Genomic DNA, 13,173 nt, shown 5'->3' on the forward strand with positions numbered 1-13,173 from the left:
CTGAGGAAGGGGACTCATTTTTGCCTCTTTTAAAACTTTTGGGCTCTCTCTCCTCCGCTCTCTCTTGCACACACACACACACACACACACACACACACACGCACACACACGCACGTACAGCCCCATTAGTATTGTAGTCTGGGATCTGGCTAAAACATCTGGCGACTGAGTAACTTTTCAAAGTAGTCTTTGTCCTCACTCTGTGTGCGTGTGTGCTCGCATGCGTGTGTCTGTCGCTGTGAGCGTTCGCATGTGCGTGCGTGCGTGTTTGTGTGTCTGTGTAATAAGGGGCAGACTTTTTATGGCGTCCCGTCAAATTAAAACTATGATTTAAACGACTAACAAGTAATTTTTTTTTTCTCTCCGTAAAGCGAATAGCCACACCAGCCTCTGCAGATTTTCGTGCGCGTGTCTCTGGCCGTGTGGACTGTTTAGACTGTAGAAAAAAAGCATAAAATAAAGATTAAGCATGGATCTGGTAACTGTAATTCTTGAGTGGCCAGTCTGGTCGGTTGTGTTATTTTATTCATGTAACTCTGGCCAGCTGCACCGTAGCAGAGGGAAGAGAGAGCGCAGGGGGATGGGACGTGACACCCGTCCAACTCGCCTCTGGTCCAGCTTGACATTTCTGCCCATCTTCTGAAAGAACCAGTGAACTGTGGTTAGATGCAGCTAACAGCCTCACCTGTTCTCCGTGCGACGGGGCTGGGCCCGGCTTGCTGATGCTGTTAAATAATCTTGCAGTAGCAGCTTTGGGCTTTAGAGGATACAGGCCTGCAGACAGTGTGAGCTGATGCCCTCAGGGCTTCTCTTCAAACCACATAAACTTTGAAAGAAGCAGGGATTCATCTTCTCTTAGAGCAGTTAAGAGTGCTTAATCGGCATATTTAAAGGTGTAGCATCTTGGCCTGCTGCAAAAACTTTAGTTTATGTGTGTGTCATATATAATGTAGGGGATTCTTTGATGTCAAATGAAACATTGACTTTGAGCTGTAAGCCACAACCGTGGGCGGAGCTCGTTTTTTTTTTTTTTTTCTTTCTAATTTGAATTTCAGTTGCTGCAGCGTGATGCAAATGACAGGGTCGTCTCGGTTGCAGTCACTGGATTAGCGCTGTAGGTATATACTGTAAATGTTGTCTCACAAAGTAGGAATTAAAGAGGGTAGTCTTCTCGTAGTATTGCAAGCAGGGCTGGGCAATTTTAACCTGAAATTAATATGATGATATTCACATACACACTGGTAACTATTAATGAAACAATAGCTCCTTTAGAGCTGCAAAGATAAGTCAGTATTGGACAAAATAATTAACAACATGCGTGTCAGTTTAAGTGATTCAGCTACAGTAAACTGATGATGGGTGTTTTTATATGTTTTACTTTATAGTATTTTCTGGCCATTTACAGAACTACAAATAAGGGCTGAACGATATGCAAAAAAAAAAAATCTTAATTTTGACAGATATCTCATAGGAGTGGGAATGGTATTTTTTGCATTTGCAATAAACTGCCTCTATATCTGCTTATATTAAATCTTTTACTGAGCAATAAACAGACAATGGTGGGTTGTAATGTTTAACGTAATCAGGGCTTAGGAGAACTTAAATGTGTTTGTTTAAAGAAGAATCAAAGTGAAATATTCTTCTCTGAGTGAACACAAACCAAACCAACTAAAAGTAGTTTGTGTGATATTGATTTTTGGTTTCTATTAATTGCACAGCGCTATAACACCAACACCAGCATACTTTTTAAAACACCATCCAAGAAGCCTTGAGCAATAACTTCCTCAGGACTCACCTTGGGTCCTGAACCAGCAGCAAGAGAGAGATGTTTGGATTTTGTGACCATCAGCATGTTTAAAACAATTCTCACCGAAAGGGGAAGTCTTCTAGTGGTTAACTCTGGGTGCAACGGTCCAGCACTCCCCTTTAAAGGATCTTGATAAGTGATATTTGTCATGGTCAGCATGTTTTTTTTTTTTTTTTTGATTCGGTCTCTCACGAAAAAGAAGAAAAGTCAACTTGCTGATAAGTGTGTGTGTGAATGTGTTAACAGTGTGTTGTTGAAGTGTGTGTGGAGAAGTGGATGCATGGATAGATGGACGGTGGAGGGAGGGGAGGTGGTGGTTCTTTTTTGAAATGGAAATGAAGGGGGCACACATCTGGGGGTCTTTGAGACTTTTGTCGAGGGGATGACGAGAAGGTGGGTGTCAGAGGCCCACAGTCAGAAGTGTGAGTGTGTGTGGTTAGCAGGGGGTGGGGGTTAAGGAAGAATAGATGGGAAGAAAAGGGAAGAGGAAGGGGTTGCTTCTCGTTTCTAGGGAGGTAGAAGATAAGGCGAGTGGGATAAAGAAGGTAGTCTATGGTCAGTGTTGGCCTGTGTGGTGGAGAGAGAAAGAGATGGATAGATTAATGAATGGGGGAGGGGAGGGGAAAGGAAGTGAGACAAAAGATGAGGTAGTAAAACTAGTGATAGACATAAGTAGAGAAGGAAAGGGAAATGTTTAGAACAATAAGGTGGAAATAAGAGAGGAAATGAATAAAGAAAGACGGATGGACGGACGAGGAACTCATTTGCATAGACACAGGAGCGGGGACGGGGAAAAGTGGGGAGAGAAAAGGGGGCAAAAGATCACTCGCTATAGTCGAAAACTTTACGGCTGACAGTTGAATTTACTTCGGGCCTGTGTGTGTGAGTGTGCTTGTGTGCTTGTGTGTGTTGGGGTGGGTGGAAAAGCACAGCGGGGGGCATGGTGTTTGTTCTGCAACATGGCTTTTGGGCTTTTTAGTGCTTCACACCCCAAGATGTCCTCTGCCTTTTCTTTAGAGGCCGGTTTCACCTAGATGTGAGAATCTCTTTCTCGGAGTTGCTCGCATTTTCTCTCTCGCTCTTTTAGTCGAGTTGGGAGCTGTTTCCGTCTAATTATCAAGAGAATTTGAAGCAAACGCTTAAAAATCAACTGATTTGGAGCGAATTAACTAGGCTACGCAAATGGTAGTTTCGTCAGAAGTCGACGGTAGGGGCTACGTGCTGCGTGGCTGTAATAAACAGAGTAGAAGAAATAGAGGTTGCGAATTGGAAGCAAAACCAGTTCTTTGATAACTGCCACCAAACCTTTAAGAAGGCGAAGAAGAAGAAGAAGAAGAAACAATCTGTTCATCTTAACCTTCTACTTGGGAATGTGGGAATTAATCTTGGAATGGGAATCTAATGACATTATCTGGGAAGATGCCAACAGCGGACACAGCTGCTACTTCTTGTTCTTCTTTTTCTCTTGAAGCGTAAAAAACTCATCAGTCATGTGAGTTAAATGTTGGCTACGTATTCAAAGAAAGGTGTTTCCATGAGGGACATTGACTGGAAAACGGCTTAAACCACCTCGAGATAACATAGAAACCTTTTTTTTGCAAAATTGAGGAAGGTTTTTCAAATTATTCATATATAGTTCCATACCTGCAAACAGTAGGCGATTCAAGAGAGGGAGATTTTCTGTTGTTTTTAGTATCGCTATGAAATCTGAACATTAATGGGAGAAAGGGTCAGGATCACAGCAGGATAGGGAGTTGAAAATAAGGAGACGCTTGCGGGTATGTACCGTACGAAAATGCGCATCGCAATACTGAATGTTTGACATGTACACCGTGAAGGAGCAAGTTGAAATTTGATTGCATTCCCATCACATATAAAATGGGTTGGGAACAGGTTAGGGAAACCCGGACAGATGACATGCCTTGACAGATCGACTTAACTTTTGTGATTGGCCGCTCCCTCTGCTGTCTTGTGTTCTTTCAGTTGCTTGGACAATAAGAAATATGCCCTTTATGCGTCTTTACCAGATTTAAATAAATCCTCCGGGTATGTGTCTGTTGTGAGATTAGATAAAACAAGTGCTCTTCCGTGTTTTTGATTTTCAACGAATGAAAATCTCTTCAGGATTAGTTTGGCAAGGTGTGAATAGGGAGATACTCTGGATTTATCCTGCCTGATACTTAAAGCAGATTTAATCTTGAAGAATAAGGTAAAACAAGTGCTTCTTGTTTTGTTTCTAGTGATGTTGCACCACAGGGCCACAGACTTAGACTACACATATGGGGTTATGAAGCAAAGTCTCTGAAGAATGAGGCAGCTTTGACAGTTTTCAATTTTACAGATGAAAATGGAGGAGGTGTAGAGAAGGAGGGAGGAAGAGAAGAGTATTGCATCCTGTTGTAAGTTGTTACACCTTACAATAACGCTCCGTGTGCTGCAGACCATAACCACTTCATTAGGTACACCTGTGAAATCCGATACAGCAGCTCAGCCATAAATCTACCTGTACAATGACAATGATGCTCAATTTTGACAGACACTGTCAAAGACTTATTAGTTAAACTATACATATATATATATATATATATATATATATATATATATATATATATATATATATACATATATATGTACTTAAAGTAGAACATGTGTCAGAGCTGTTGTACTTGATTGGATTATAATGTGCAGGTGTACCTATACTACTCACAGATACCAGCCACCTACGCCTGATATTTTTTGTCTCATCAGGATCCATTAATCCCTGAGAAATGAATGAAAATGTGCAAATTGCATTTCATAGTGTTAAAGAAAGTGAGAACAAATTCCTGGTTCTGTCGTTTCTTTTCGGATCCACACCAAAAGCTAATGAGTCTATCCTGGGCTGAGAACCATCCTCCATCTAAATTTTGTGGAAATATTTTGATGAAGGTAATAATTTATAGAAAATCAAACAATTTCTCATATTTAAGTGTGAGAATGAGCTCGGGAGTCTGATTGTAGAGCAGCGGCTACTTTTGTATCTCTTGTCAGATGGCAGCTGGGTGAACAGACTGTGGCTGGGGTGGGTGTTGTCTTTTAGTAGCCTTTTGGCTCTGTGCAGACATCTCACTTCACTGATGTCACTGATGCTCGGTAGATAGGTGCCAATGTTGTTCTGGTTGGTTTTTAATCACCCACTGTAGAGGCTTCCTGCCCTGCCCTGTGCTGTGCTGTGCATTGCCCGTGCCAGTTTATGATGTTTCCAGTCAGAATGCTTTCTATTGCTCCTCTGTGAAAGCTGACAAAAACTTGGCACGGGTCTTTAGCCTTTTTTTTTCTTTCAAGTTTCCTTACAAAATATGGTTTGCATAATCATTTTCACATTATTTCTTTGCAAATTAACAACATAACATTCCTTGCTACAGTCCAGGAAAGTAAAAGCTGCTTTGGCATTCAGTCGCCAGATCAGTTTCGAAGCTTTTATGCAAGAATCAAAGGAACGTTAATGGCTCAGTATCTTTGATTGAAACAAATTAAAGAATGTTATAATTGCTGTGAAATTCCCTCCATGAAAAAAAAATTACATGACTCACTGTGATATTATGATCATTTGGCTTTGAGTTTTTGATTAAAGTCCAGTTTTTGAAAGGAGTCCAGCCCTGCGTTGACATCACACAGGCCGTGAAACCTCCCAGTCCTGCTTCCCGATGGTGTTCGACAGGGAAACGCTGCTTCACTTGGCCAGCGTGCAGATAGAAGGGCTCTGGAAAGGAATATAAAGTCAACATTGTGGGTTGAAAATGTTCCGTTGTGTGTCTGTATGCATACGCGTGTGTGTGTCTTAAGTTTGTCCAGACATTTTTCCCGTTGGGCCGGCCGCTCGCAGGAAACGTCCGATTCTCCAGAAGTGGAAAGTGTGTGTGTGTGTGTGTGCATGTGTGTGTGTGTGTGTGTGTGTGTGTGTATACACGGCAGAGAGAGTATAGTGTATCGGCGTGTTTCTGTCTGTGGATGTGCGTGTGTGCGACTGACGTAATGTTTGAGCTTACCCAGACAGACAAACCAAACCAAACCATCACACACGCACACATACAGAGGTGTGTGTGTGTGTGTTTTAAAATCATCAGATATGCCTGGCAGACTTGGGGCAGGGTGGTTGAGATGCATGTGTGTAATGTGTGTGTTTCTGGCAGAGCTGCAGTTTGTTTTCCGTATTTTTTGGGGAAAAGACAGCGAGGCGAGCGTCAACAATCAGCATGTTGATTTATGCAGCTACTAGTTCCTTCCATTACGCCTACAACTAGCACTGAAGCAGAGTTTGTTCTCCATTATTTTTGATGTATGAGAGTCTAAGCTGCGGAGAGCAAGGTCAAAATCAACAGTCCCCTCGCTGATTTATGCAGCTCCCGGTTTCCTGCTACTATCGTACATCAAGGCGGGACATTAACACCGTCCATCCAGGCAAAGAGGGATCCTGTCTCGACTGTGGTTGGTGAGTTTGTCCCCTCTACCAGCCACAGCAGCAGCTAACCCAACGGCAGTTTCTGCCACTATGTTAACCAGAGCAGAAAGTTTTTCTTTCCAGTCCACAAACTTTAAATTTTTGATGAATCCTTCAGTCATTTGTTTTTTTTTTTTCCCGCTGCCATTCCGCTGTATTTTAGTAACCAAACTGAAAATTTACAGCTGGGATTTCTCATTTCCAACATTGCAAGAATAGTTTGACTTCCCTGAGTTACAGATGGCATATAGTAAAGCATTAGGAGGCCAATTTGAGCTGTTGATTTGATTGATTTTAATAATAAAAAGTTCTGTACATTATCATATTTCTGGGGTGTAGTCTCTTGTGCCTGGTGCTCTGAGGTGCATACCATTTAATTGCAATGTCGCCAGTCTACCCGGAGACCTTTGTCGCACGTCACTCACCCTCACTCTCTCTCCCCATGACATCTACTTTACTGTCAACTCTTGAATGAAAGCACAATGCCCCAAAATAGCCTCATTAAAACAAACCATACTTCTGAGACTGCTGGCTGCATTTTGACATATTTGAGTGTTGACAATGATGCCTCGTCTATATCCAATAAAAGCCCTCGATTCACACTCCACAGGAAGAAAAAGGACTGATACCATTAGTTTGAGAGTTTAATAGGAGCTGAGAGGCACTAAGAGGAACCTATCTATTACTGGGAAGTGGCACTGTGTCAGTGACATGCGTGTGCATCTGTGTCAGAACAAAACTTGAAAGCTCTGGGCGTTGCTTCTTGTAATGAAAAGATGGACCACGCCCTCAGCTTTAACCTCAACAGCTGAAGAGATCTGGTTGATCAGGGTTACTGATTTATGTAAAATTGTTGGCGTGGTCGTGTTAGGACGGCATGTTCTCTTTGAGTTTTACATGGCTCTATTGTTTGTCTCTACGCGATAAAACCTGCCTACATTGCAGCGCAAACAGCAAACCAAATGGGCGTCGAGAAGGTGTAGCTTTGATAAGAATATGTCGTATCATTTACTTGATTTTCCTGATTTTCTTGATTTTCTTGAGTCATTGTTTGGTCCATAAAATGTACCAGGCACCAGGTTTAGGTCCTGAAATGTTTTGTTTTGTGCGTAACACCATCCAAACCCTCCAAATATCCAGCTTCCCACGAACCAAAAGCAGCAAATCCTCACGTTACAGAAATGTAACTGAGGAAGTGTTGGCCTTTTGTGCTTTCAAAAACAACATTGTCGCAGATGAATTCTCGGAGCTGCTAATTACTCGATTAATTGACTAATTGTCTTGGCTCCACTTTCATTTAAACTGTAGATTTTAGTCAGTGGGTTTAATTTCAACTCAAATATTCTGTATGTAACCGTAGACGGTCGTCAGCGCACCGTTTTGACGCTGACATCAGCAGTTAGTGTCAGCTGCTCCTCAACTGCTGACACGTCCTCCGCTGGGAGATATCATATTAGTGTTTTCTAGCCAAGGTCTAAAAAACTGTATTGTTTCATTCTCTTTCACACTCTTCCATCAGTCCACATGACAGAGGAGTTGTGACTAGCTGACTAAAATTGACCCTCAGGGGTTACTGTAGCTGTTGATGGAGAAGAAGACACATTTTTTATTATTGTGATTTAACAGGATGTTTGTGATAGAACTGTACAAAACAATCATTTCTCTCTAATGTAAATTTCAAGCTCATTTCGGGAACATTATGAAGGCTTCTGGCAATTTCATAGTGTATTTAAAGGAAGAATGAAGAACAGATGTATCTGCCTTTCCTGTTGTATTTGCCTGCTCTTTTGCCTCTCATTCAGCTTTTGATGATAAATCCATGTTGCAGTAGTGATGAGTCAACAACTGTAAAAATAAGACCTACTTTTCCGCCTGTCTGTGTAACCAGGGTAAACATAGCCATGCTGTAACTTCGATTTAGCCCAAAAGCATTCAGAACACGAGCAAACAATAAGAACCTATCAAGAACTTTGAGGCAATTTTCATACAAAAAAAATATGCAAATGCACTTTAATTTTGAATTCCCAACACTGCTTTATGTATTTGTAATACAAAGAAAGTAGGCACACACGAAACAACAACTTTCAGATGTGGTGATGTTCTTTTCAGCTGTGCTTCACGGTTATATATTCTATTTCTGCGCTGTGATTGGTCGAAGGGAAACCCAAAATTACATAACTTTTAAAATCGGCGTGCCAATCCTGTCTGTCTGCTTCTGATATCTGATTTCTGTCTGTCTTCAATATTTTCTGAGAACATTTGAACATCACGCTTTGTGAATTTAAAATACAAACAATCCAAACAACTGAGCGAGGCTGTAATTATAATGTAGCGTTTTAATAGAAAACAGTGTGGTTTCCTGTCGGTCCAATGAGTAATTGATGGAATGTGGAACTGGACTCGGCCTACATGACATCTGAAAACAAACCAATGTGCATCAGAAAAAGGAAAGCCCTCATAACTGTCTGTCCGTCGGTCTATTTGTTTGCACTGATACAAGATAAAGTCTTATTAGTACATGTGAAGATCAGCATTGCGTATTTGGAGTCCAAACAACAAAACCCGACTAAAATAATCCATTTCAGATGGAACGGTCGAGTTGAATGTGAGACAATGTGCTCTCTGTGCTCTAATTGGTGGAACATGGAGCTTAACTCTGTCTACATAACATCTAAAAACGCAGCAAGACACATCAAAAAGAGCCTTTCAAAGACAATCATTTTCCCGGGGCAGAGGGGAAAAATCACTGAGAGACAAGGAAGAAACAAGCGTAATTAGTTTGACCACCATGTCATCTGAAACGGCATTAGCAATAACAATTGAGAAAACAATAAAAGATGAGGATAAAGATAAATTAGAGGGCTTTCGTTTCACGGTAATAATGATTAAAATTGAGTTTGAGTGTGGTCGTCAGTGTACGTGTATTTTGGTGGCAATGACACCGCTTAGCATGTGTGCGTGCGTCCGCGTGAGCCGGGGGGGGGGAGAGTTAGTGAGTGGGTATTTGTGTGTAATCATGTACGTCAGGCCGTCATGAATGGTGTGTTTGAGACAGAGCGGAGTGTGGAGTTCCTCGGGCTGGACCAAATTGGAAACAGAAAAACAAACATTCCCTAGGAACCCCCCTCCCCGCTCTCCCACCTCCTCCCACCCCTCGTCTGCCGGCTAGTGGCGCAGTCCAACCTGTCTGGGACAATGTAACGGTCTATAGTCGGAACGGACCACACACATTCGCGGAGGGGGGTCGGAGCGCAGGAGGAGGCAGCTGCGGTGATGCTGGCGGTGGCGGCGGGGGGTGATCTCACAATGACAGTTGGAAAAACAGACAGGAGACACATATGAAAATGACAGAGCTCAGTGATGGATTGATGGGAAAGACAGAGTGATGGAGATGGAGGGGAGAGAGAGAGAGAGAGAGAGAGAGAGAGACGGGGGAGAAGTGAGACGGAAAGTTAAAAGTTGATGGACGGACGTGAGGAGATGAGAATGAAAGAACGTGATAAGTCATGGTGTAGGAACAAAGAAAAATAAAGAGGATAAGGAGAAAAACAGAGAGACAGATCGAATAAATGAGTAAGCAGCAGCTCGACTGAGTCAGAGTTCCACAGGGAAAATATTTAGAGTCGCACACACTCTTAAAGAAAAAAGAAAACTCTTTTCTTTCCCTTTTCTTTCCCTGTTGCGAGTACTACTAATGAGTAAGTCGCCTGCTGGTTCTTCTTTTGCTTTCTTTCGTTGGTGAAGTAAACGTTTTCTTTCAGCGCTAATAGCTAACGCTATTATGTGGCCAATCATGTAATAACCGGAAGCATGTGTGTGTGTGCTCGCGGTGTGCATTCTTTGGTGTTTGTGTGTGTCCTTGTGTTTGCATTCGCTCCTCATAACGTGTCCATTTATGTGTATTTAAAGCAGCAAAATATATCGGATGTTCTCATCGAGGACACAATGTCAAACTTCTACCTGGAACTGATATACAAAAAATCTTTATATTCTGAAAAACATGACTGTTTTAGGATGGGCGGGTCTTTGAAATGACTCATAATTTCAGTAATGACTCATAATGTGCTTAACTTCTCATGCCAGCAGTCCTTTTTGTTTTTTTCCTTTCTTTTAAAGCAGCAGATATCCCTTTTTTCAGATAATGACACACTCCAGCTCCCAAATAGCTGCTGTGTTAATTTTCTATCTACAGTCCGAAAAAGTTAGAACTGCGTGTGGATGTGGTGAGGACCGCACTGAACCAGGTAAACCGCTGGCCAGGTATAACAGCGCCTCCTTCGCCCCTTTACTTTGCATTTAAACTCCGAACGAAGTCGTGCAGCTCGTAATGGAAATCTGAAGTTTATAGTTCTGTTGCGTCCCAACGAAAGACGGTTTAATATGCGCAGAAGATAAAACGGTGGCTTTATAAGCGCCCGAGAAACAGGTTCCAAATATAGACTCCGCTCTGAAGTGTGTGTATGTGTGAAGACTTTCGGACTTGTCTCCTCCACACACACACACACTGCTCAGACTGACCCAAGGAAACGGGCTTTGTATAAATACAGACTCAGATTTAGATTTGTGGTGAGAGGGAGAAAGAGGCAAGACGGATGGAAAGAAGAAGAAGGGGTGGCACACAGAGAGAGAGAGAGAGAGCGAGAGAGGAGTGGTACAGACAGAAAGAGGGTGGGGTGATTTTTGTGGTTGGGGCAACAAAAGGGGGAACTGAGAACTGTAGAGTCTGACATTTAACACTAGAATTACCGAATAAAGAAAATACAAGCGTAAACGGTCGCCACGGGAAATTGAATATGCGAGAATGGGTTTATTTATTAATTCCTGGAAATTGCTCATTGACGACTCTCTCGTTCTGAGTCATGAAGTGATCAATATTGAAATGGAGTGAATATTAGAAGTAACACAGGAGAAGAAGCCACCGATTGCTACTACAGTCTGTAACAGTTTCCTTAATTTGAATTAATTCCTCGTAGTGTTATTAGTGGCTTCTCTGTCACCAATTTATTGGCAGCACACAGTACTGAACTCTTTATTCAAATTACTTGTAGCTGACTGAGTGTGTTTCCACCAGTGTTTTTTTATTTAATAGATAGCTGTTATTAGACTGCACCAATTTCTATAATGCCCTCCCTCCCTCCCTTTCAGCTGTTGTAAAGAAGTATTTCCTATCAATAGAGCCTCCTCACTAGAAGCTTTTTAAAAAGGGGATGGCACACATTTTTACAAAGTGGAAAAAATGACAGGTTTCTTCATTTGAGAAAAGCTGGGTGATGCTTTCCATGTCACTGTTTTTCGACGTGTGTGTGTGTGTGGAATGTATTATCGGTGGCTTGGCTTTATCCTGTGCCCTTAAAACAGTCTTCACACGTGAAAGACTTTGTCAGCTGTCAACTACGGTGATGAAACAAAATTGGTACAATTAGAGTGTTTGACTGGCCGGGGTCTCAGCAGGGCACTTAATATTTCGGCTTATTGTGCACCTTTTGATCAGCCAGTCAGTTTAGATGTCTAAAGTTGGGGCAAAATGGTTTCCCATATACATAAAAATGTGGTTCCAGTAAACGCTGCAGAATGTGGTCGTTTCTAACTTTATTTGTTCTTCTGTCATTTTCCAGGTTGTTAAAGTGACGGTGGAATCTGACAACCGTGACTGAGGACCTAAACCAGAACCAAAAAACAAAAAGAAAAAAGGACCGGACAGCAAGAAGGGGGCAGCCTACAGAATACTTCTTACACGGATCTACAACACACATAATCGAACTCAAAGCTGTGTTGCCCAGCTGTGAAGCATAACAGGAGCAACAGCCCTGGACCAAAAGTAGCTGACGCTACATGGAGTTTAAGACCTTCTTGCTCTGATGTTCTCGGACCTGTGTGGAGTTACGTGGACCTGATAAAGAAAATGATGGGATATTAGTTTGGGCCTGACACCTGGTTTCTGCTTCCCATTACCGTGTGTGGAGTACACAGAGGGACAGTAGCCGAACTGGTGGCTGCTGCTGCTGGACGGACCACTGGGTCGAATCGAGCCGCTTCAACAGAGCTGATGCCAAGGCCAGGAGTCAGCCATGATGTTTTTATAACCTGATGAACGACAGAGGTAGGACAGTCATTTTTTAAATTATGAATCCCTCAATATTAAGGTTAATTACTTTAATACCCTTATTATCTCCATCACTAGGATTATATGACATCAATCATTTGATAACATGAAGTACTTGAATGACTTTTAATGAATTTAATATGAAATAAAAAATAATGTATAATTTATTAGCATATGTGTGTAAATGAAATGTCTGCATGCTTTGGTAACATTTAGTAAATGGAGGTGGGATCATATCCCTTATATTAACTTTTCTGAAACATTAGATCATTGTCATTGAAATATTTTATTTATACCATGAAATTATAATATACATCATTGAATTTATTTGTAGAATTAGCCTCAATCTTTAAGCATTGCTGTCATTTATGTAGGTTAAAGTAAAAAAAAAAGCACAACAGAATTAATAGACCAAGTTTGGTGTGTGTGTGTATGTGTGGGTGTGTGTGTGTTGTCAGGCCCATGCCAGAGCATATTATTTTAGCACAGTGACCCATGTTTGTTGTTTTAAAGTTCATTAAAAACTAATCACAAAACTACAGGCATCATTTGTTCGGAGGAAAGACAAAAAGTCGCAGCCGGCCTCTCTGCCTCTCAGAGCTGGAGCAGCTCGCGGGGCTCGGCAGCAGATCATTGTTGTTGCCTTGCTGCAGCTTGATTGCAGAAAGGTGGTTTGAGAGTAAATGACTCGCTGATAAAATGGCGTTTATGCAGAGCCACTCCGAGAAGTCTCATGAAAAAGTGCTCTTAGTCATCACAGTCGGAGGAAGTGACTGTGTGTGT

The 13,173-nt window shown here is 41.8% G+C and overlaps 1 protein-coding gene across 3 annotated transcripts in view; it reads left to right on the plus strand.

The window, feature by feature from the left end:
* trps1 (trichorhinophalangeal syndrome I) overlaps nucleotides 1-13,173 on the plus strand; it is a 124,976-nt gene that overhangs the window by 10,573 nt on the left and 101,230 nt on the right. For all 3 annotated transcript variants that reach the window (XM_084379063.1, XM_084379064.1, XM_084379062.1), the window contains exon 2: nucleotides 11,903-12,387. In XM_084379063.1, the coding sequence (XP_084235189.1) occupies nucleotides 12,375-12,387 (13 nt within the window). In that variant the 5' untranslated portion in view covers nucleotides 11,903-12,374. The remainder of the gene's footprint in view (nucleotides 1-11,902; nucleotides 12,388-13,173) is intronic.

Source organism: Pagrus pagrus, assembly GCF_965226575.1.
Source record: "Pagrus pagrus genome assembly, chromosome: 17".
Classification (NCBI taxonomy): Eukaryota; Metazoa; Chordata; class Actinopteri; order Spariformes; family Sparidae; genus Pagrus; species Pagrus pagrus.